The 25457-nt window shown below is 42.4% G+C and overlaps 1 protein-coding gene across 6 annotated transcripts in view; it reads left to right on the top strand.

Moving 5' to 3' along the window:
* agrn (agrin) overlaps nucleotides 1–25457 on the top strand; it is a 267410-nt gene that overhangs the window by 104235 nt on the left and 137718 nt on the right. For all 6 annotated transcript variants that reach the window (XM_076878737.1, XM_076878740.1, XM_076878736.1 and 3 more), the window contains one exon: nucleotides 3433–3465. In XM_076878737.1, coding sequence (XP_076734852.1) covers nucleotides 3433–3465 — 33 coding nt within the window. The remainder of the gene's footprint in view (nucleotides 1–3432; nucleotides 3466–25457) is intronic.

The raw sequence follows: 25457 nt of genomic DNA, 5'->3' as shown, positions 1-25457 counted from the left end.
CGATTTAAAGTGCTATTTGAGAAACATTTTGAGGAGAAAGGCTTTTTTAATTCTCTCTGGCCTACGGTTGTGATTCCACCTGTTTCTGCTGGATTTCTCTTCTCTCTTCTCATATACAAAGCAAAGACCTCGGTTGAGGATACTTCTCCTGGCATTTGTCAAAGATTGTCTTCCTGTCATCTTTGCTGCTCGGTCCTCCTCCAACTCACGGGTGTCAGTTACCAGGATGGGGATGGCTCATTTCTAACCTCGTCGTGTTCCCAAATCAATTCAAGGCAGACAGATTCTATTAGATTTAATACAAACTCAGTTAAAGCAAGCCAATCTTCACCTCTCAGATGACCGAGTGAAAAGAAATGTGCACTGGAGAAATTGATGAGCTGAAAGAGTCTCTATTATGCTGCCGAGAGCCCTTGCCATGTGGCCACAAGGACAGCTGGATGGGATTGTGATAGTGCTGGTAGTAGCGACGTGTGTGTGTATGTGTGTGTGTGATTGAAGGAAGGGTGTGTAACCTCAGATTCACAATTTCTGTTGTCGCCATATGGGGTGAAGCATGTTCGCACATACGCACACAGTTTGTAGCCCCCGCCCCTCCCAAATGCTTTTTTTCCCCCCTGCCAACGCGGACACACACTCACTTCATCATTCGGTATGACTATACATCAGCCAAAGCAAAGGGGAAGGTGACACACATGCAAAGATGTAGACACACACCTCTTCTGCACATGGCTAAATGTCACAGTCAGACACGTATTGATTTGCTGAAGATACAGGTTGAATGATGGCCGTGTTGTGACATTCACACAGGCACGGGAACTCACGCAGGCTTTGCGAGGCGCGAAGGGAGATGAAGATGGCTGATATGTTTATGGAGAGACCTTATCTTGTGCTTTCGCTATGGAAATGTGAAGAAATCGTTTAGCTTTCCCCCAGCATCTCAGCTGGCTTTGTGCTACACCTTCTCTGTCGTCTTCTCTTATTCTCCGTGTGCGGTAATGCGCTTTTATTGGCGTGCGTTTGTTTCTTCTCGTTTAGACGTGCATTCAAATGCAAGACAGGAAGCAGAGTCTGCGTCTGTGCACCTTTACAGCTCTTAGCACAACTTCTTCTTCTGTATCATCCTCGTGCCAATTTCTGCTCCCCCCGTTTCATGTGTTTTCTTGAAATCCCCTCAGATAGAAATCAGCTACTGTCATGACTGACTAGGAAACAGCTTCACCAGACACTTCATTATTCACCTCTAGCACCAACCTCGCCTCTCCTCTTCGCTCTCCTCATTTTTTTCTCTTGCTCGCTCGCTGGCACACACACACACACACACACACACACACACACTTTCGCATTCTCCCCTGAAGCCCCGGCTGTTGACAAGCAATTTTAAGTGAGCCTAAATTTAAAACTCAGCTGTGTCTCGGGATGCCGACGTGGATCGCAGAAGTCCTGAGAAAAGGCTTCGGCGGATCGGTTGACATGGGCCCCGGAAAAATGTGTTAGCAGGGTAATTGATGTGATGTGTTTTATCTTCCTCATTATCCTTCACAGTGCAGAGGCATTGGAGACATGGCTGGGTGGTTGCACAGCCGTGTGTGTTGCTGTGTTTGTTCAGCACAGGCAGCTCTGACAACTCACTGGGGCTTTGCTTAGTGAGTCAGACAGTTGAGTTGACTGCTGGAGTGCAGATGGTGGTTCATTTGGGTTGTGCTTGGACCGCCAGTACTTGGCCAGTCTTTGACCAGTGTATCATAATGCTCTTCGAGGAAAACACTAAGTTTTTTAAGGCAAAGATCGCTACTAATGGTACTAATGGTGGTAATGACCTGTAGTGTTTCTGGTGCGCACACTTTACTCGGGCTCTCCGCTTAGCTAAATACATGTTTTGTTGACACATTCTGGTCATTTTTTACTTTTATCCTTTCATAAGTCTGAAAATAAGACGCCATTTGTGGTGAATTTACTAATGAACAATCTCCATCTATCATATTTTGGAAGTTGAGTTGCTGCAGACTAACTAGCTCCAGTCCTTCCTGTCTGGCCATCCACGATGTCTCTAGTTTAGTGGTTGTAGTGATGAAATCTGGGCACACACCACCTAGAACCTGCGGCAGGCGGAGAACAGAACAGCTGCTGTCCAAGACGGTGGATTTGAATGTGCTCCACAGGATGAGGGCCTCAATGAATAGGCAGCTGATTGTGCTACTTTACTTATTATTATTATATTTAATAATTGTTTTAAGAAAGAGCATGTCTGCTTCCTTCTGTATACGTGTGCACGCGTAGCTCAGGACTGATCCTGTGTTATTTTTAATTGACATAGTATAACTCTGCAGGACGTGTGTTTACTTCACTTGTACCATATGTGTGTGCTGCCTGTATACTTGATTGTCCTCCGTTCACCACTTAAATGATGTTTAATCAGTTAGTCAAGCCACAGAAAATTAATCTACCCCAGCATGAATAGGCCATTGTTTTGCAAGAAAACTTTTTTTCCCTGGTTATAGCCACTAAAATCAGGAAATTGGCTGTTTAACATTGGAAATTGCACATTTTGGGCTTGCAGACTGAACATCTCCTAAGGCTTTGGGAAATTGCTTTTTTCACTCCTTTTTTATTTTGGCTCCTAAACAAATTGATCATCTAATTGAAAAATAATCATGAGATTAAGCAACAATGTAATAACAATTGTTAGTTTTAGCCGTGTTTCAGTTTTTAACAATAGCCCCTGTTTTTCCTGTCAAGTAATGTGGAACCAACCTCCATCAATCTTCATTATATATAAGGGTTTGTAATCAGTGCAAACGGCCTGGTCAAGTTTGCACTCATTTGCAAAGGATTCAGGTTACCTGAGAGTTTTTTCCCCCTGTGAGTGATTTTCCACACTCAGTCATTTGACACCGCAGGTCTTGTTTTATGGTTCCCATGAAACGACGAGCCTTATGTCATGGTCTGCTGGGTTTTGACCAGGACAACGGTATGATGTCATTTGATGAATTAAGGGAAAACATTCTGATTTATTATGCATATAGCTGCATGAGGGCTGGTGGGGGTCCGAGGTACACTATGACATCAGTATTGTGTAATTTCACATCTTGTCTCATACTTTTGAATCTGAAACAATAACAGACGTCTGCCTTCTCAACTCTCATGTGCTCTAATATCAAAAGTCATGCAGCGGGGTTCAGATCAGATAGACCATAGATGTAATGAATGACAATGATGATAGCGCTATCGCTGAAATGTGCTTGTGTCGATTAGCTCAGCTGGATTCCTGTAGGACCCAGTCATTGCATTAGAATGTGTTAGATGAAAACGCCAAGCCCTGTCTCTTCTTTTTTTTGTAGCAACTCAATTTACTCCCTTTACTCCTGGGAAGTCGCTGAATCTCCCCAAAACTAAAAACCTATTTCTCTCTTTCTCTTTTATCTTTTTCAGACAACCCACTTCACTTCGCACCGACTGTTGATGGTAAGTCCTCAGTGGTTTCTCGCCGCTCGCCTTCATTGACCGCTGGGTTTCTGGGGGGTGCCTGGGAATAATGACCGCAGACAGCAGATCCCTGCCTTTGAAGTGGGCAACCGTCTGTGCCGCTTTGCCAGTTTTGGCTGCCCCGCTTTTTGTCTCTGCACTGTTGGTATGGCAGGCACGTGGCCAGGCCTGCTCTGTGCTTTGATGTAAGGAGGATCTTTTGATGACTTGATTTGATCTGCTCTGCATGGCCACTTGGGCTGACGTTCAATACCTGTTACCAAAGCGCCATTCACATCTTTCTGATAAGGTCTAATAGGATGTACCCCTCCCTTTGCCGTGAGTAACGGAAGCTCTGCGCCGCACCATTTCCTCACCTTGTTATCCATATGTTCTTATCCAGCACATTTCTGGAATGAGTACAATATTTTTCAGTTGTTCCTAGTGCAGTAACATGAGCCATTAATTAAAAAAAGCAACACTTTAGTTCCAAAACAGTAGATCTCGGCACACTTTAATTGGGGAAAAACAGCTGGTTTTCGAGCTTCTATCATGAATATTTATCAGAGGCAGCACAGTGAGATAGTGTTTGATAGACTTTGATGTTTTTTGGGGGGGGTTGCTACACTGACAGATAGCCAGGGATGGACTCCTACTAGTTCTGAAGGTGTTGTATCATCCCGCTTGTGTGCAGGCTACAAAGCCGGAGGTTTTGAAGAGAGAAAACACGAAGAGAAAAGGTTTCTAATGATCCCAAGACTGGCTGATGCCGGGGACAAAAGGCCACAGTATGGGTTTGCTGAATCTGTTTCTGATAATTGCTCAATCACTCGCCCCATAGGCCGGCTTGTTTGGAAAAGCAGTTTGTGAAAGATGTCAGCTTAAAAAAAAATGCGTCAAATAAGAGGTGGTTTGTGATGAATGTAATTGTGAACAGCCTATTGTAGGGACAATAGGGTGCTCACTGTCAGTCCAAAATGGTTTCAACAAATAATTGTGCTTGATTGAAGCATTTCTCAACTCTGCCTCACCTCAGCACCTGAGGAGTACATGCGCTGTGTAGTTTTCTTTTTTTTTTTATTCATCTTTTGTGCCTCATCACAAAACACTGGAGATTCAATTGCAGTCGGCACAGCTTAGAGCAGCTATTTGTTTTTGTTTTAATGACAGACGAAATTGACTTGACAAATGATTATATCTTACAGAGAGGACTCTATTTGTCTGCTTTTCAAGCAAATATTGCCATAAAATTTGGCTCGCCGCTGGGAAAATGAGAAATAGTATGCAGGCACCGAAACAGCCCATTTCTGTCCTCCATTGAATTTTCCCGTACAAAAGAAATAACGCCCTCCTTATCGATCGGGCCACTCATTTCCCATGTATTAAAGTTTTTGCTGTCTGAAGGGCACAGTTTGTTTCTGCACTAGTCAACCGTTTAAAAGCTGCTGCTAGCCCTTAATTACATTTCCAATAGTTCTGTAGGCTTTCCATCAGCAGCCTATGCTGTTTTAATATGCCAAGCAAAACAAAAAGCAAAGTTTCCAATCAGCAGGGTAAGTCTGCCCTGTGGGACCCAGTTTCTCTGGGTCATTTAACGCTGAAGAGATTAGCGAGACAATTAGAGTTGGCCCAAATACAGCAGTAGGCCACTTTTTGGAGACGTATGGTTTTAGTAGCAGTGGAGGGGTGATTTAAAAGATGCTGCAAACCAGCAGAGGGCTAATATAGCTCTGCCATTAGTCAAATCAGCTCCAAAAGGAACAAAGCTTGTTCTACTGAACTTGTCCTCGATGCCAAGGACGCTCACTCCGCCGCTCTCTCCAGTACTTAATTACAGGAAATCACAGAAAAGATACCAAGGAGCCTGCATTTTTAAACAGCCTAGTTTGTCTCTGAAAAGCCGTTTATGAGACGACCTTATTAGCGAGAGGAGATTCTGCAGAAAGTAAAGGAATTTGTTCTGCAAATTAGAGCGAGAGAATCTTGGGAGCTTACTGGGGGGAAAAAAATGCGGGTTCGGCACAACATAAGCAAAGCTCTCACGTGATATTTATGGCGTGCGCCACCCGCAAATAGCTGATGAGTCCTCCCCAATGAATGGCCTATAATCACCAGTCAAAAAAAGTGACAAAAGTCACAAAGCAGCCTTTAATTAGGCTCTTTCTTTGAAAGCTCAACGCAGCAGTTGCTCAGCTCTGGCCATACTCATTATTGCCTGTCGTCTCCTGATAATAAGACAGTTGTTGCATGTTTGGCCAAAGCTAAAAAGCTCACAGAATTTGCAGCTTGAGGGATTAATACTGGACTTTGGAAATTAGGGTTGAATGAGAGAAATTCTTGACGAATGAGGCGCTTGCCTCCCAGCTGTTAGCAACCACATGCAGAGAAAACAGAAAATGCTCATCCGCTTGTTAAGGACATGCAAAGGAGACACTGGTAATAATACATGTAGTCTCTGTTAAGACTTATGAAGGTTTTTTTTTAAGTTATGCCACTTGAACAAAATAGACTGTGTGTCAGAATGAGTGTTTCTCTGGAGATGTACCCTTCGTTTCCTCCTATTACAAGCTTAGGTAGCTGAACAAGGACCAAACAAGATTCAAAATAGGCCAGACCATCACTATAAAGGAAGTGTAATGGGAGAGTCGAGCCGCAGACAGTTCAGAGGTCTCCTGTGACTGCAGCCGTGTTCAGCACCGCCTGCCTGGAAAGAGCCCATTCGCTGTGAATCTTCCATTTCACATTTGTCACTGACAGCTCTCTCCAGAGGATGCTCCTCACTGACAGTCAAAATAAACTCCTGGGCTGAAACGTGATTTGATCTAAGACGGTGGGACGCTTGTTAAAAAAAAGTGCCGGCGGGCTCACTTAGACTTTGTGAACACTACCCAGAACTGACACAACTGCTTTTCGGCTCTGCGAGAACAGTACAGTAACCAAGGGCTCCACACCCATTACCCCCTCAGACACACACACGACCCTCCTGTAATTTATTCTGGGAGCCTTTCCCTGTGTTCTTGACAGTAAGCCTGACTCAGAGAGAGGCAGAATTAATTATGACTCCTCGGCCTATCTTAATTAAATCTTTTCACATCACAGATTTTACACAACAGAGGCAAAGTATCTACCTCATCTTTTAGCCAGGGCGGGGCTGCCGGCTGAGAAAGTCTCACATCAAGATATCAAAGGTACACCGTAAAGTTGCCTCTCTAGGATTATAATTTAACAGAAGAGTTGTCATGTCCGGCTTTTAACAGGGCGCAGCTTGTTAGCTCGCTGTTGTTGAGGCTGCTGGGGAAAGCAAGCAGCCTTGACTTTATCTGCGGGAAGTTTGTTGCCCTTTAAAAGTACACAGACATCTCAAACTGCACAGCTGAACTCTGTAGCCTCGCTTCGGCCCACCCTGCTTCATGTCAGCAGGACTCAATAGATGCTTATGTGAGCAACAAGCAAGCAGAATATATTTTTTGATAAACGCAGGTGAAAGACATCAGAATTAGCCGAATATCCTAAAACCCCCGCATCTAACCATTCATCATTGACAGCCTTCCCACACAGACCCGCCTCGACTCACCTCGGCTTCCCAGTATCGATCGACCAAGATGGGCTAGAAGCAGCCGTCCAAAGAGAGAAAAACAAAAATATTAGCCAGAGAGGCGAGAAATGAGTGGGCTGAAGCGGTAAAGCGCGGCACTATTTTCTTTTGATTTCCTATGACACAGAGTAATTGTTGACACAGTTAGTGATGCTGGCATTCTTTGATATGTCCCCCAGCTGTTGGAGCAAACCTCACCGATTGTTGATGCAGGTTAGTCAGGGACCTTGGACCTTGTGAGGATCAGCAGTTCTTTGATGTGGATGTACATCACACTGAGCTATCTTTGGCTGTGATCTGAAAGCTTGTCAGCAAGCATCCCTGAAAGTCATGTCTGATTTAGAGGTTTCGATCTCTGATGGCTGCTCTGATTGTTGGAAAATAAATAGTAAAGGAAAGGATTAAATACAAAAGTATTCATGCCATATGTTCATCCAGTGTTTTCTTTTTTCTTTTTTTAAATGCACTCTTTGGCGCATGTAGCAATACAACTTAACACAGTTGTGGCAGCTTTCTTTGTTTTGCTCCAGAAGTCACGCGTTTAAAATTCATCCAAACTATGCAGGCTTGAATTTGCTTATTATTTTCCCCATTCTTTACGATGAAGTAGGAGATTTAAAAATCAGGCAGTAAAAGAGCAAACAAAACACATTTCCATTCTTCTCAGTCTCCAAAATGAAATCGAAGGAGTGACATTAGCAGGATAAACAAAACCTCATTGACTGTAAGAATCCATTGCAGCTAATTAATAGTTTCAAGCAGCTTATCGAAGCCCTTATCACTCAGCGTGGCAGTGCAGAGGGATGCTGAAAGCCCACCCTTCCCCAGCTCCGTGTCATATTTTGAAAGTAATTAGCATGCAGAATTGGCTAATGTCACTTTAAATGAGCTCTCCGTGTTGGTCGCATGTTGACGGCGAACGTGGCTATTCAGCGGCAGTGAAAGGCCGCGCTGCTCGCTCGGTCTCATTAACACAGCAGCAAGTTATTTTAAATCGGGATGCAGTCAACGCTCCACTTTAAGCTGTGATGGGCAGGCGCTAATTTAATTGTTGGGTGGCAGTGTCAGAAAATAACCACATTGGTAAGTGTAACCAATGCGACGAATTTCATTGTCAGGTTGTTAATTAGAGGAAAATAAGTGGCCCGGCACGTCGATGTGTTCTAGAGCAATATTGCACAGTGATATCCTGCTATTAGCGGAGTCCTGCATCGCAATCAGCGTTTCCCTTATTAAGAAGTGCAAGTTAAAGGAGGCTTTTTGCTCAGCAGCTGACAATATCTGCACCGTTTGCACAGATACTGTATGTCTTAGTTTCCTGCAGAAGCTGTGTTTGCTGTGAGAGCCAGACATCTGCAGTTCACTGCTCGCTTTCTCTCTCTCTTGTTCTGTCAGACACACACACACACACACACACACACACACACACACACACACACACACACACACACACACACACTCTTACTCTCTCCTGAACATTTCACCCTGTGCTTCTTGTTTTTCTTCACTCAGCCAGAAACATTGTTTACAGATTGCAGTTGAACTTCAGGATGTGTGCATGAACACACATGCACTCCATACACACACACACACACACACACACACACACACACACACACACACACACACACATTACAGAACCCCTAAGATCTGATTTTACACTTTGTATCAGCTTTTATCTGAGTGTTTGTGTATGTGCCATGGGAATGCCAACGTGTGTGCGCTCTTCCTGTGTCTTGAGTTTGCATTTTGAGTTTGTTGTGCGTCTGTTCCTTGGGGGCTCGTACACAGGGAGGGCTGGAAACTATCCATTGTGAACATCCCACCCTCCGTGTGACCCTGAAACACAAACGCGTGATGACAAACACTAGCTCACACCTACACATGGTTTTAAAATGTGGTGAACTGAACAACAATCTCATATTGTAAGTAAAAGTGTTGGTAGTTTGTTTACCTTCTGTGTAAGTAGATTTATTGAAAGGTCACACAAACAGCGGGTTGCTCTTTGCCTACATTTGTTGTCATCACTGCTTTTCATTTGACGTCCTGGCCTGGAACCCTTGACATCAACCAGATTGCGTGTGTGTTAGTGTGTGTGTGTTGAATGCATGTGTTCTGCTCTACTGGATACAATTACAACACATTGACGCATGAGCCAGCAACATGTCACTGACACCATTTTACGCACTGCAATTTTTTTTCACAGTACACAGCCAAACACGCACACAGAAGTGGGAATTTCATCTAGATGTGTGTGTGTGTGTGTGTGTGTGTGTGTGTTGGAGGCTCTGTACAGCATGTTGATCGCTGCCCTCTCAGTGAGCTTTAATAAGATTTATGATAGCAGGGAGTGCGACAGAGGGAAGAAGATATTGAGACAGAGAGAGAAACAAAGAGAAAAAGACTAAATCACTTGAATCATTTTAATGCTACTGTTCAGTTCTTTCTCATTGTGTGGAGAAAATCATGGGTACACACACACACACACACACACACACACACACACACACACACACACAAATGCTGTAGCAGGGGAGTAAATGAAGGCGACATATTATACTGCATGTTATATTCTGACATTGCAGCCAGAGGCAGGGCAGTGGGTAAAAATAGAAGAGAATAAAACATTTCAGTGTTTACCCTCTTGTTAAAGTTTAAAATAGCATTTATATGCATTTATAGAGGATTTATGCATCTCATATGTATTTATACATGTATGCTTTGGGAATGCTAAATTGGGATGGCTGGATTTGCCCTTCGCTGGTCGCATAGAGCCTACAACATCTTGTACGAGGCAAGAATAATAACAAAGCTGACTTTTGAGGGGTATTTACATTTGTATGGTTGCATGAGTCAGACATAAAAGTCTTTGCATACAACTTTCATTTACTGGACGTTATTTTGCACGTGAGCCACGTTTTTGAATGAAAAACATTTTTCCCTAATGAACTGCCTACTCAGAACTTTGCAGCGTTGCTCAGGGCTGAACACAAAGCTCCACGTAAATGACATTGATGGATGATACCGCATATTAAATGCGTAATATAAATTAAATTTGTTGCATCGACATCTTAAGATAGCATTGTGATGGATTTCAGATTTAATGGTATGTCTCTTGCACAAAAAACAGCCAATTGTAGATGATTCTACAACTTGAAAGTTGAAAAATCAACGATATTAGCAACCATGCTTTCACATTTTTAGATATCAAATAGCTTCTGTGCTTTATAGGCAGCAAGTCACAATGAATCTAGTGAGGAATTTTACTGCCATGCTTGGAGTTTCATACGATCAACAGAGTCATAAATTGCAGACCTGAGCATGAAGATTAAATACACAGGTATGGAAACGTGGAAAAGTGTCTATATATATGTTGGGTCAGCTCATGTTAGAGGCAAATTCATTTCCTCCAGACTTTGTTTGTATTTTTGAAAAATTATTTTCTATACATTAAAATAATTACATTACCTCACCCTGTTTCTTAGCCATACACCTATGTGTCAGCACAAAGAAGCACAAATAAAGTGTGCTTTGTGTTCTGACAACTTCACATTCGCCCACTGGTGCATTTCCATAACCAGAGAGAGAAAGAAAGAAAAAAGAAGTAGAACAAAGAATTGTGGATAATTTGAACACTTTAGCTGTTGTGTTTAGTCTTCGAACGAAAGAAAGATTGAAGTTATCTGTGTTTGCTGATTATAGTGAATGAGCATGTAAGCCTCGGAATGTGTAATTTGTTTATTTGAATAGGTTTTATGTTGGGCGAACAGTCATATTTCTGCACTCACGCGCTGTGACGAGCACGGAAAAACAGAAAGTTCTTTGAAAAATGTCAGAGGTTTCCAATAATAACCAACAGGCGTGCTGGTGTGTGTCTGTATGTCTGCACTCATTCAGTTTTGCTTGTTTATCCACTAGAGTTTCATGCACCCTAGTGCTCTCTGTAACTCCATAATTAGGGGTTGTTGTCACTAAAGGCAAACACTGTCTGTGTATGTGTGTTTGCGACCGTGTGTGCTGTGTGTGCTTTTTGAGCTTGAGGACATTGCTTCATTTGCAGTAAATGGATGGTTGCCCCGACTCCATTTAAGGTCAGAATTAAGTGTTGTGCAGAAGAAGAAAAAAAGAAGATCTTAAACATATATTGAGACTCAAAAAACTTTTTCCCTATTAAAATGTGAAGCGGGTGGTAAACTAGTGGTTTTTAAAGAGGGGATTTAACTAATTTTTCTCATTGGCTGATAGTTGTACTCTAAGACTGTATACAGAAATGGACACAGACTCACAAGTGACCATATTTGGATGAGAGGGTGCAGTTATTAGCTGGTGCTAGCAAGTTTAGTCACACAGATTAATGTCAGATTAAACATCATTAATCATCACGCAGATTGAGACAAGGCTGCTGTAAATATGAGAGCAGGTTTTGGTATAGTGCTACATACTGTTTTGCAACCATTTTAATGCTAATGACTGATAGCAACTTCTAGCTACCACTGGTCAATCGGTGGTGGAATACACACTTTTACCTTGCTGCGGGCATGGGGTCACTGAATGGTTTCTAGGCCTGCATGAATAAGGCTTTAGCAATCAATTTAACAGTGACTTGCAGAACCTTCCAGCAACCATTTGCAAACTAGTCAGAGAACGCATATCTTTTTCCTTCGGGCCCGGTGCTTGCCTTAATCTTAATGTGTGTAGGTTTAAGGCATAAAGCAAAGTAAACAGGTGAGCGACATTAAAAAATGAACCTTCTATACCATTGTCCTCAAGTAGAAAATCATTTATGGAAAGTCAAATAGCTTTTTTAAAGTCTGTCTATCTGTGATTTCAAGAGTATATTGCAGTTCATAGCATTTAAAGAAATACTGAAAGGGTTTATTACTCGTGCGCACAGGATTCAGCATTATTGTAGCATTATTATTATTGCAGTTGTGATTCTCATCCTAGCACCACATCTTTTTGGCAGTCCAACAATAAATCTCTGGAGTTCTTTAAATATTTTTAAAAAAGGTAAAAGTCAATATTCCATGAAATGCATTTTTATGTGAATTTGTCGCACCTGCAGTATGAAAAATTGTGTGTCCATCGCTCCAGTAGCAATACAGTTGTTTTTAATTTTGTTGACAAACGACACAACTGCAAGCACAGGCGCGAGCGCACCTCAAAGTGAAAGTGTGTTATACGTTTGCGTCTTGCTTGATATATGGTTCAGCGCGTCGTGTCTCCAATAACAGCAGAACATTCAGTTTCATGAGACGTGCGCACACATGCAGTCAACATGTGGAAATTCATTGTGAGTGAGCTCACGTCTCGCACAGGCACGCACACACTCCTGTAGGAAACAAGGCATCTAGTGTGAGCCCCTCCACATGTGATATGTATTAGCAGTGACATTTCCCACTGGTGTCGGACAGCTCCTATCTCCCACAGCTGTCTCCTACCACACTGCACACTACAAAAACTTCTTCTACAGTAACAAATAAGTTATCTCAGAGTGTTCAAATCAAAAGTACAACACTGCAAATTGGAGCTTAATATTAGTAGCAGTAATTTCCTAAATCAAGTATCGGATTGATCCACCTCCGCTTCATTAAGATGCCGTAGCTCGATTCAAGGACACAATCATAAGTGGCGGTGTTTTAGATTCCTGTTTTTTAGGTACTGTCTGACAGGTTAAATCAGTGTTTAATCAGCTGCAGTACCGTGCAGCTCTATTCGTTATCATTTCCTCTCTTTATGCTGCTCCCTGGAAAAGTAACACACACACACACACATACACAGCCAGAGACTAAACTACAGTCTCAAGCCTCAGACACAGCCCTTCCTTCCATATACTGTATACACGCATACGGAACAGTACCAAAGTACCCCGAGCATCGACCCCCAACTCCCACCCTCCCACCGTGGCTACAGCATTCCACTGCATTTTTGTCTACAGCAAATGTTGCACAATACATATGCATGTGTACGGGCTCCTGAGAGTGAAAAAAGTGTGTGTCTAATTCAGTCCATTAGTCGTGGATGCTACTCATGCATGGTACTTAGATGGAGGAAATTGGAGGCATGCAGATGCACCAGTGCTGCTGTGGGAGAGCAGATTTCGTTTAACAGTGGCTCACAGGCCGTCTGGAAGTATGTAAAGGAGGACGAAGGAAGGAAGTGCTAGCGCTTACATTGACAGCAGCTTGGAAAACAGCAGTTCTTAATGTAGGGATCAGGATTAAATGAATATTTGTATATTTCTTATTACTTATTACTATTCCAGAGATCAGTTGTTTGTTTGGTTGTTTCACACTGCTGTATGTAAACTCTGGGCACAAGGAGACCTGAATTTGCATTAGTTAAGGGTTCACGAGCAATAACTGTTGAGAGCCACATTGGTAACAGATCTAAGAATCAATGAGCACACCACTGAAAAGAAACAACAATAAACAGTAAGAGTCAAGTGAATAGGGTGGGAGAAAACAATAGGAAAGGAAGGAAGTAGGAAGGATGGGGGAAATGGCGAAAGAAAATACAGATAAGGAGAAGGAGAGTGAAAGCAGAAAAATAGGTAAACGGGCAGGTAAGAAATTGGGAGAGCGAGGGCATGAGGGGAGCAACTTAAATACAAGCACTCCCACCGTCCTGCATACTGTGAATATTAAGTTAAAATCATTCAGAATTGACATGAACTGAAGTTCTTTCTCGATTTATCTTCCTTTACCTCCTTCCCCCCCCTCTCCCTGCTTCCTCTGAAATCCCTTCCCCTTTGCCCTTGGAGGGGGGGGGACTTAGCACCTTCAGTGTGCGTATGAGAGTAAACGTGAGTGTGCGAGTGTTTGTAAGACGCAGATAGAGAAATTTAATTAAAACAGGTTTTCCAGTCGGTGCTTCTTATAGGCTGCACTTTCTCCTGCACTCTTTTGAGGAGGTCCCACACTGCAGTGCTCAGTCAGTAGATCAGCTGTTCTGTGTCTTTTCAAAGGCCAACATCAGCCATTGACTTTCAATAAAGCGTGGATAGCAATCAAAAATCAAGCTAACGATTGCATGGCTGCGTTACACCGCGCTGAATGGATGGCCATTGGAGTATGTCCTGAGTTGTGTTTAAGCACAGCATGTGGTCACGGCATTTATGTCTACAAAGGGGTGGAGTTTAATTCAGACTCGGAGCCATGTAACGCACATCAATCCCCTGAGAGGCAGTATATTTCCTTTTGTTCAAAATGAGACTTTTATGTGCAAGCAGGAGAAGCAAAGGGGGGAAAAAAAGAATGTGCAATTACTTCAGCACCATGCTGGGTTCATCTGATGCCACGTTACGATTCAATCACCTCCCCAGCCCCCACCAACCAGTTCCATTATAGCTGAGAGGAACAGGGATTGGGTTTGGTGATGATATGAAGCTCCCTATTTTTGTCTTTCAATCAGATAACAGTCCTTTGGGGGGTTTTTTTCTTCTCCTTGAGTAGCCTGTCTGAAGAGAATCTGAATGGCAGCCAGGTTCAGGAGTCCTGAAAGATGGCCGCACAGGTCAGGAGCTCCTGCACTGAGGCAGACCAGAGATGGGGCCGAATGGCAGCCAACAAACACACACACACTCATGGACACACACCTTCTGTTCCTGGGGCAGTTTTAGATTGGTCACAGTAGTCCTCCTGCAAAAGATAAGATATGGTAATGGAGGAAGCAGCTAGCTTCAGGGACTGAAAACATACACACACACATTGTCATTAATGTGCATCAACACACCCTCTAGCCAGCGCAGGTAAACAAACAGGGTGTTTGTCAAAGGATGTGCCATAAAGCCAACTTAAGTATGAGACGATAACTATGCTTTCCCTGCTGCTCATGACCAAATACAATTGAATGCAAACCAAACCAGATTATAATTGACTTTTTTGCTGTATACACTAGCACATATGGAGTAAATAATGATACACGGTGAATTATGATCCAATCCAGGGCTGTTCAGTGGAAGGTTGGGGGTACTGTTGATGTCTTTGGAGGCTTTTCACAGAGTCCCCGTGAAGTTGAATTTTGCAAACAGCCATGCATATTTAACTCCCCTAGATGCAGCTTTGAGAAACTTTTTAAATTTTTAAACGTCACAATCTGCAACATTTTCATATAAATTCATGCCTGTTTTGCAGCTCCTGTCTGCACACCATTGATTTTATGTACTGAATTATTGAGTGTATATCTAATCGTAGAAAGTTTTTCATTTGATGTTCTGAACTCTGCGGAAAAAGCTGCTGTCATGCAGGAAATGATGCGTTTTACATAAACAATTCATACGAACACAATACTAGTCCTTGTCAGAAAAAGTGTGTTTAGTCATACATTAATTCATTAACAGTAAATAAAGGAAAATGATGTCCATTTAGTATTTGATTGTTGTTAATAATGCTAATATATAAATAAATAAATTACCAAAACACTGATTTCAAACACGCTAAAATTCCCCATACAGCTCAAGGGAAACTGCAGGTTTGAGTTTGTGTTATGAGCAGTTCCTTCGATAGGGCAAACAGTACATGCACACTGCGAAAATAAAAGTCTTCATTAGCACGCTGCTACCGGTAATCATCAGATTAGATGCTTAAAAAAATAGTGGAATTGGAAAAATGCGAGCTATTCGTTCCCTTGCTATGAAGGTTTTGAGAAAATCATACTTTCTTAAATCCTGTCTTCTTCATGATCTTACCCATTTCTGTCACAGAACACATTATGCTAATGGACAGAGGCAAGCCCTGCTCTGTCAAAGAGCTGCTGCTTTTAGAGGGAGTGTTCAGGTTCATCAAGTTTTAATGAGCCAGGAGAGAAATCAGCAGAGACATCTCACACTTCACTTTACCCCAGCACTCTTCTGAAGTCTGTGCAGCACACAGGTACAGCAGAGCTGTCAGTTTTTCGCAGTTCTCTCTTATTTAGGAAAAGGCTTTTAATCTAGATTAAACAGCTAATATTGCACATAATGAAAAACAGGATTATCACGGTAATACCTTTCGCTTTTCCCAAGAAAAGGAGGCTCGGCAGATGGGATGTAAAAATCCCAACCAAAGCTTGTGCTTCCATCTCTCTAGTCTTTAGTTTGAATGGTGTTTTTACTGTTGGTCCTCAGGGGGGGGATGTGTATTTTTAAGAAAGATATGCAGCAGTCTTTCAAATATAGTCATATATTTTTATTTAAATATTTTCAGTGCTTTTTTTGTTGCTTCTACTTGGAAAACCATTATTTTGGGCATTTTGAGTGAGCCAAATTCAACAGATGGAGCTTGGTTGGGATCAGGCAAAGACATCAAAAACATTTCAGATCAGATAGGATAACGGCAGCAGAAAAGACGCTGTTGATAAGACCACAGCAAACACAGACGGAAGATAAACCTGATTTCTTTATCTTCTCTGTTGACTTGTTTTCTTCCTTACTTGGAAATCCAAGATGAGTGCTTCACTTTGAAATGTCATTTCACAGCACAGCTCAAATGCATTTACCGCCATGATGCATATCATCACATATTTGACCATGACATTTTGTCAAGCAGACCTCCTTTACGGCATGTTTCTTTTACATACTGATGCCAAGATTACAGTTTTTGTTTCCCACATTAGTCTCTGATAGCAAGAGTTATTCTAATGGAAGGCTTTGCGCACCACTGTGTGAGCAGATCTCTCTTTAATCAGTCCGGCTTGCTAAATTTCACATATGGAGGTAACATATGTAACACAGACTTCAGCACGAAGCTGTGCCGTGATGCTTCTGTGCGCTTCCATCCTGTTATGCTAAGAAAGAGACACCAGAGTTCATACTATATTTGCAGCAGCAGCAGCAGCAGCGTAGCACACTCCAGCTATTTAACAAGGCTTTACTCACTCTGAATGTAAACATATGTAGGGCCAGGTGGGAAAAAGAAGCCATAACTCAGGTTGTGCCATCTCACTGAGCTGCGCCTCACTTGGAAACTCTGTCTTATGGAGATATATTACACTCTTTAAAGCAGTTGCACTGTGGACGCATACAATATGAACTGCACTGGGGTAATATGACCAGAGGCTGTATCAGTGAGCAGAATCAAAAGTAAAGATCACAATTTCTCTGCTCCTTGCCTTGAGGTACACACGCACACAAACTGAACCACACACACCATCTGCATTCACAGTTTGAACTTCTGCTGTGTGGTAGAAGGTGCAGTGACACACAAGAGAAAAATACACTTCATATTGTATTCCACACAGATATGCAACTTTAAACCATTGACGAAAGATAAGGCACTAATTGGAACTCTTTGTAATGTAAAGACAACTTTACTCTTTTTAATACAGAATCATTCATTTAGCGCGATTAAGCATCTCATTTACACTACTGGATATTTTGTATTTATAAAAACTCAGTGTAATCGTGTGAAGACATAAGAAACGCCTGTAATCACCATCCAACACCAGACATCAATAACAATATTGAAGCAGCAGCAGCTTTTCTAGTGCTCAGTAAGAAAAACTCTGGGAGGCCATGCAGTAGGTATGCATAGTGTTGAAACAGCACCTGAAAGAAATCAAAGCCTCCTGCAAAACAGGCAAAAACTAGTCAGCATTTTAGAAATTGAAGTACGTGCTCACAAATACCCTCTTAGGCTTTTCATCATTTCCCTGCTTTACTTCATTTTGTTTTGGGAGAATTCTTGAAATATCACAATTGTGTATGGTGGGATAAGGACTCAAGGAGAGTCAAGGATTATGCAAGATTGCTCCTGCATTGCATAAGCTAATATACTGTAGAGTCTCATTGGCTTTATGGTGGGGCCATATGCTCCTGCCTAAGGGCCCAACGGGGGATCACCATGAGCAGGATGTATTCTGTTATTAAGATACCAGGTGCAACATTTTAGACTCGTCACTCTCACCTCCATGGAATAAAGGATTAATATATGGTGTGTGTCTCAGGTGTGAATCAGACTTACTCTCCCAACTCCGAAAATGTAAATATGGAAAGGTTGATCAAACTATTGTATCAGTCTGTCAGATGCTGAAGTCTGGGTGTAGACAGTAGGAGTTCTGGTTGAACAGGGAATTGGTGTAAAGATTAATAATGAGAGAGTGTCAAAAGAGTGACAGGAGAAAAATGAGGATGGGATTGATGAGTGTATAGATGGATCGTGTGTGCGTATGCGTGTCGGGGCCGGTACTACCTGTTCTACCTTAGGAGATAATAACTCAGTCCGACGAGCTTGCAGAGACATTGCTCAGTAGGATCGCTTGTCTAGGCTGGAATATTCAAAAGGTCCTTTTAAGGATGAACATTTTGAAACTCTCCAAGTCATTATCTCCATATTTCAACTTGGTACGTTGAGGTGAATTTATTTGCTCGTGTCATCGATTGAAGTTTCATTAAGCCTTAAATTTTTCAAAGTGTTTTACAGCAGACTTGCCTTTGATGCAGCCATAAAATGCCACTGGTGCTTACGTTCACGTCAGTCACATTACTTACATGAGACCTTATAGAGAGGTCGGCAGCCAGTTCCGAAAAGTTGGGGAGCTCACGATTGATGAAGGAAAAAAAACAGCGGTCTTACTACTTGTCGTGATGCAGCTCAGCTGGGTCTTTAATTCAAAGTTCATGCCCCCAGTTTGCAGACGATCAGTTAAAAATTGCTCTCAAGTTAAACATTGTTAACATCGTTATTATCATTAATAAGCCTGATGATGACATCATTAGGGTTATTTTCTCAGACTTGTCAGAGCTCCTGCAGAGGTTCAGTAGACTTTCTGCAGTTTTTTTCACACGCTGAATAGCGTCCCCTGACTAATATATCAACTTGACACATGAAAACAGTGGTGTGCCCCTTTAAGGCCACAGACACTTTGTGGTGAAATACAATCTTTTTCTTCCTTTTATTGTGCCATTGTGACAGCACTGGTACATAAATGTTCTCATTTATTATTTTATTTTTCATACTGAGGGAGTCATTTAAAATTAAAACCAAATCCTATCCACTCTACATTCCCACCGAGCGGTGTGTGAAATAATAAAAAAGACAGAAATTACGTTGTCATTTACTTCTAATTTCATTTGCCTTTATGGGAGCTTTCCAGCTGAAAATTGTTTGATTTTGCCCTCTGCTGTTCCACAGTGATATCTTGATTTGCAAAACATAAAATGTGCACTGAATAATGAGGTAAAATTTGGTCAAATCAAAGCGTGACCTCTTAAACTGTTAATATATATAAAATATATTTGCCATGGCCAACACAAGTCTCAGTTCTCTCCTGCCATTGATTGCTGCTAAAGTGCGGAAAGGTTGGAGATGTGTACCTCGCCACCTCGAAAGTTATTAAATAACATTCGGTGGCGGGGCAGATGGATATTAAAAAATATATATCAGAGCTGGAGAACTGTGCGAGATGTGTTTGTCTTTCTATTGAAGATGCTGTGTGTCTTTGTGTTTACTGGTGAAGTTGGTATGAATCGTATTTGACAGGGCAGCAGTGTGAATGGCTTTTATATGGAAGCCATCTGTTTTGTACTCTTGTAAATGATTTTTTAACTGAGACATCAGATCAAACTTGCTTGACCAATCAGCGTTCTTTATTTAAACCCTCCCCCTGTACACACACACGCAGAGTGTGGGGTTAAAGGTCAGACTTCTACCTTAATGTCTCCTCCCATTATTTCCAGTCCAATTTCCAGGATGCAAACAGTCTAACCTCTCCCACCCTCATGCACTATTCATAATAACCTTTCCACTGCCTGTTCTTTCACCACACACACACTATTTATGTGTGTGTGTGCATATATATATATATATATAGTAGAAACTGCCTTGGAAACTGCCAAGCAAAGACTCACAGCCTTGGCCAGCCGCTTGAGGAGGTACACCAGAGAGATAGAAGGCAGGAGAATAAACCAGCTGTTCTCCACAGAACCAGCAAAGGTGTACTCTCAGTGGCAAGGGAACAATAAGAGAACAGCACCACCAAGGCTGGAGACGGAGCAATACTGGAAGAGCATATGGGAGAAGGGTGCAACCCATAACGGCAATGCTCAGTGGCTAGAGGATCTGAGGGCAGACCACAGCGACCTCCCTGAACAGGGTCCAGTAACCATCACAGTGGCAGATATCCAAGAAAGGGTCTCCAGTATGAAGAGTTGGACAGCACCAGGGCCCGACATGGTTCACGCCTACTGGCTGAAGAAGCTAACTGCACTCCACGAGCGTCTGGCAGCACAAATGAACCAGCTGCTAGTTAACGAGAGACACCCGGAATGGCTAACTGAAGGCCGGACGGTCCTGATCCCCAAGGACCCCAAGAAGGGACCGGTCCCCTCCAACTACCGACCAATAACCTGCCTCAGTACTACATGGAAGCTCCTGTCAGGCATCATATCGGCTAAGATGAACAGGCACATGGGTCAATACATGAGCGGGACACAGAAAGGAATTGGGAAGAATACCAGAGGCGCAAAACACCAGCTACTGGTAGACAGAACAATCAGCCGAGACTGCAAGACCAGACTGACCAACCTGTGCACTGCCTGGATTGATTACAAGAAGGCCTATGACTCAATGCCCCATAGCTGGATACTGGAATGCCTAGAATTGTACAAGATCAATGGGACCCTAAGAGCCTTCATCAGGAACTCAATGGGGATGTGGCGTACAACACTAGAGGCCAACTCCAAGCCCATAGCACAAGTCACCATCAAGTGCGGGATCTACCAAGGAGATGCTCTGTCCCCACTGCTGTTCTGCATAGGCCTGAACCCCCTCAGTGAGATCATTAACAAGACTGGCTACGGATACCGACTACGGAACGGAGCAGTTGTCAGCCACCTCCTGTACATGGATGACATCAAGCTGTATGCCAAGAGTGAACGAGACATCGATTCACTGATCCACACTACCAGGCTATACAGCAATGACATTGGAATGTCGTTCGGACTGGAGAAGTGTAGTCGGATGGTAACAAAGAGAGGGAAGGTAGTCAGAACTGAGGGGATTGAACTACCAGAAGGCAACATTGCAGACATAGAGGACAGTTACAAGTACTTGGGGATCCCGCAGGCGAATGGGAACCATGAAGAGGCCGCTAGAAAAGCTGCAACCACCAAGTACCTGCAGAGGGTCAGGCAAGTCCTGAGGAGTCAGCTGAATGGTAAGAACAAGATCCGGGCCATCAACACGTACGCCCTGCCCGTGATCAGGTACCCTGCTGGGGTAATAGGCTGGCCAAAGGAGGAGATAGAAGCCACTGACATAAAGACAAGAAAGCTCCTTACCATGCATGGAGGGTTTCACCCCAAGTCCAGCACCCTGAGGCTGTACGCTAAGCGGAAGGAAGGGGGCCGGGGACTGGTGAGTGTCAGCACCACAGTCCAGGATGAGACAAGGAACATCCAAGAATACATTGGGAAGATGGCCCCAACTGACCGAGTGCTCAGTGAATACCTCAGGCAGCAGAAACCCAAGAAAGAGGAGGGAGACGAGGAACCATCATGGAAGGACAGGCCCCTGCACGGTATGTACCACCGGCAGATAGAGGAGGTGGCTGATATCCAGAAATCCTACCAGTGGCTGGACAAAGCTGGACTGAAAGACAGCACAGAGGCACTAATCATGGCAGCACAAGAACAAGCTCTGAGCACAAGATCCATAGAGGCTGGGGTCTATCACACCAGGCAAGACCCCAGGTGCAGGCTGTGTAAAGATGCCCCAGAGACAATCCAGCACATAACAGCAGGGTGCAAGATGCTAGCAGGCAAGGCATACATGGAACGCCATAACCAAGTGGCCGGCATAGTGTACAGGAACATCTGTGCGGAGTATAACCTGGAAGTCCCGAGGTCAAAATGGGAGATGCCCCCAAGGGTGGTGGAGAATGACCGAGCTAAGATCCTGTGGGATTTCCAGATACAGACGGACAAAATGGTGGTGGCTAACCAACCGGACATAGTGGTGGTAGACAAACAGAAGAAGACGGCCGTAGTGATCGATGTAGCGGTTCCGAATGACAGCAATATCAGGAAGAAGGAACACGAGAAGCTGGAGAAATACCAAGGGCTCAGAGAAGAGCTCGAGAGGATGTGGAGGGTGAAGGTAACGGTGGTCCCCGTGGTAATCGGAGCACTAGGTGCGGTGACTCCCAAGATAGGCGAGTGGCTCCAGCAGATCCCGGGAACAACATCGGAGATCTCTGTCCAGAAGAGCGCAGTCCTGGGAACAGCTAAGATACTGCGCAGGACCCTCAAGCTCCCAGGCCTCTGGTAGAGGACCCGAGCTTGAAGGATAAACCGCCCGCAGGGGCGTGCTGGGTGTTTTATATATATATGTGTGTGTGTGTGTGTGTGTGTGTGTGTGCGTGTGTATATATATATATGTGTGTGTGTGTGTGTGTGTGTATATATATATATATATATATATATATATATATATATATATATATATGTATATATATATGTATGTATATGTATGTATATATATATATATATATATATATATATATATATATATATATATATATATATATATATATATGTATGTATATATATGTATGTATATATATATATATATATATATATATATATATATATATGTGTGTGTGTGTGTGTGTGTGTATATATATATATATATATATGTGTATGTGTATATATACACACACACGTGTATATATATGTATGAATATGAATGACAGAGAGAGAGAGAGATCTGTGGGTGCAATCATTGTTATTGTTAACGAATTAGTCCAAGTAGCGGTGGGGAAGATAGAAGAGAAGGAACCATGAGTGCAAGATGGAAGATGATGGATGGAGGGATGAATAAATATATATGTGGATTTAAAGACAGAGGGATGTGAAGCCTTTACTTATGTAAAGGTTTCCGATCTGAATCCTTCAAACATGATGGGGAAGTGTGGCTGCAGAACATGAATGAATACAACTTATGGCTTAAGCTGCCCTTTAACAAGGCACTGTTTGCATTACATTTCTGCAGCCCAGCAATGTAAGCTCAAGCAATGTGTGGAATGAGATGACTGTAAATGATTCAGTGAGTTTACAAAAACCCTTGAGGTCAATCAACTGAATAGAGATAAAGACAACGCCAAGGACAGGTGAAGCTTTCAGATATAACAAAATGAATGATAGTTAGCATTGGAGCTAAAATGCAGGTCCACCTGTAGTTTTTGCATTGATAACATACAATTTGCTCCAAGAATTGTGCAGTACAGCATGTTTATATCGAGACTGTAGTAGACAGTGACCCTGATAAGGGGGGTTCTCCAATGCAGTTTTGTTCCATGCTTCACAAGTTAGCATTTCAAGAGTATTTAGTCTTGCTCTACTTAGTTTTATGTAGTTTGCATGAAAAAAAAAATGCCAGATGTTATTTTTGATGACAAAAAGTGGAGAGCTTCTTCTGGAAAACTTCTGATGAACATCTGGTGAAATTGCAAACATTGGCGTGAGTGGGCGTTATATCTCTGGCGCCTCCATCAGTGTATTCCCAAGCTCACAAATTTTTTTTTAGTTTTTTTGTTAAACAAAAGAAGCTCCAGTTTATTCTGATTTATAGTCTGCAAAAAAGTATACTCTTTACTCCTGAAACTAGAGATACTTTATGTTCAACCTGACTGCTATCTAAAGGCCCTTTCACACAGTGCACTGAGTTGCACTCATGGATGTTGAACTTTGATCGTGGTGTGGTGTTATGTCTATTTGCATGTCCAATAGAAAAAAATGACAAGGAGCGGGCAAATATAGTCCACCTGAAGACCATGAGCGGTCGCAAAAAACATGTCCTTGGTGAAGAAATTTGCTGCTAGCAGGCTACAGCTAGCTAACATAGTGGAAAGCTTAAAAAATCTGTTTATACTTATCAATGCATGTTCATTGGATGGAAGGAAAAGCTTTCCCATGAGATGGAAACGCTTCTCTGTTTGGTAAATTAGAAACTAGGATGCTGTTTAAAGTCTAATCTGTTTGCTAACATTTTAAACAGTACCATATGAGATCTGTTATGGAGTATTTATAGTTTTTTCAGCCTTTTGAACCACACCAAGTTGCAGAGAAAAATGGAGGATGGATTCGGTATCCATTTATTCTGTAATCTAAGAAAACAATGCATGGGTATTGCTAGGCAGTTTTAATGCAGTGTTAAACTCTATGTTTGTTGTTGTATTTTAACTGAGATGCGACCTGTGTAGAAGAGTTTAACCCCTAAGAATATTCCAGCATTTGCAGCTTTAATACGAATTTGTTGTTGGTGCTGCTTAAGTAATCTACCATGTGGAAATGGCAGAGATAGTATTACAATACAAACTGGCAATGGACACAAATGCTATAAAATTTTCTCAAGATTAATCATTCTGCGTTAATTTTTCAAGGGAACTATCTGTTGTACTCTGTACAGTAGGAATGCTCTAGCCGTAGGTGACTCACATATACTGAGATAGACACGCTCACACTATAGCTGACTTCTTTGTATGTCCTGCTGTTGTGTATGAAAATAAAATTGCTGCATGCATAATAGGCAACCAGGCCCTTGGGTCTCTCTCGCTCTCTCCTTCTGTTTCAGCGTTATATTTTCTAACGAAAGCGGTTGTTACTTTTCATATCTTTACTACGCAGATATCCATAAATTGAAGCTGGAAAAATACATACCTAGCACCACTTACCATATGAATAGCCCCATATTTAGCATAAGTGATTCAAGTTAATGCAGTCTGGCACTCCATTAAATAGAAAGAGAATCTGATGCAATCTAAATTTCAAAGCTGCTCGCCTGCAATGTTCTGGCATCCTCTCCAATGACAAACTCTCCACACGTTCGCCTAGTTTAGCAGCAGCAGCAGCAGCAGCAAACCCACGTACTGCTGTCACCTTAGTCTGCATTGAAGTGCGTTGGGAGAGATCATAATTAAGTTGAGCACAAATGAACAGGCCGACAGTGGTTAATTCGAGGCTGAAAGTCGGAATTATCTCTGATTTCTAAGCTTTAGAGATGTGATCTTTCTGTTAAAGGAGCGTGTGTTAAAAGTGATGTATAAATAGTGCACTGTAAAAATTCTATAAATATTTATTGTCAGTCCCTTTGGGCATGTACATGAACAGTAGAATGGAACTGAGCAAAACATCAAATGCTCCAGACACAGTTTTCTCTCATTGTGCTCTTGCTGTAAGCAGCTTTAGCTCACTTACTTTGCGAAATAAATCCAAAGTCTCTGTGCTAAAAACAAAGGTTTTTGTTTCAGGGTCCATTTTGCTTTTATATCTAAAAAGAAGTTGAGTGTGTGACAAGCCATATTTGCACTTCGTGAACTTGGAAGGAGCTTATGAAGAGAAATTGAAGGCAGCGTGAGATAGCAGCACTCCATATGAAAAGAAAACAAAAGGCTGGCAACAAGGAACACATGCTGCAATGTT

This window comes from Maylandia zebra, linkage group LG20, assembly GCF_041146795.1.
Source record: "Maylandia zebra isolate NMK-2024a linkage group LG20, Mzebra_GT3a, whole genome shotgun sequence".
NCBI lineage: Eukaryota > Metazoa > Chordata > Actinopteri > Cichliformes > Cichlidae > Maylandia > Maylandia zebra.
The sequence above is the reverse complement of the archived record's forward strand: the minus strand, read 5'-3'. Positions and strand labels throughout refer to the sequence as shown.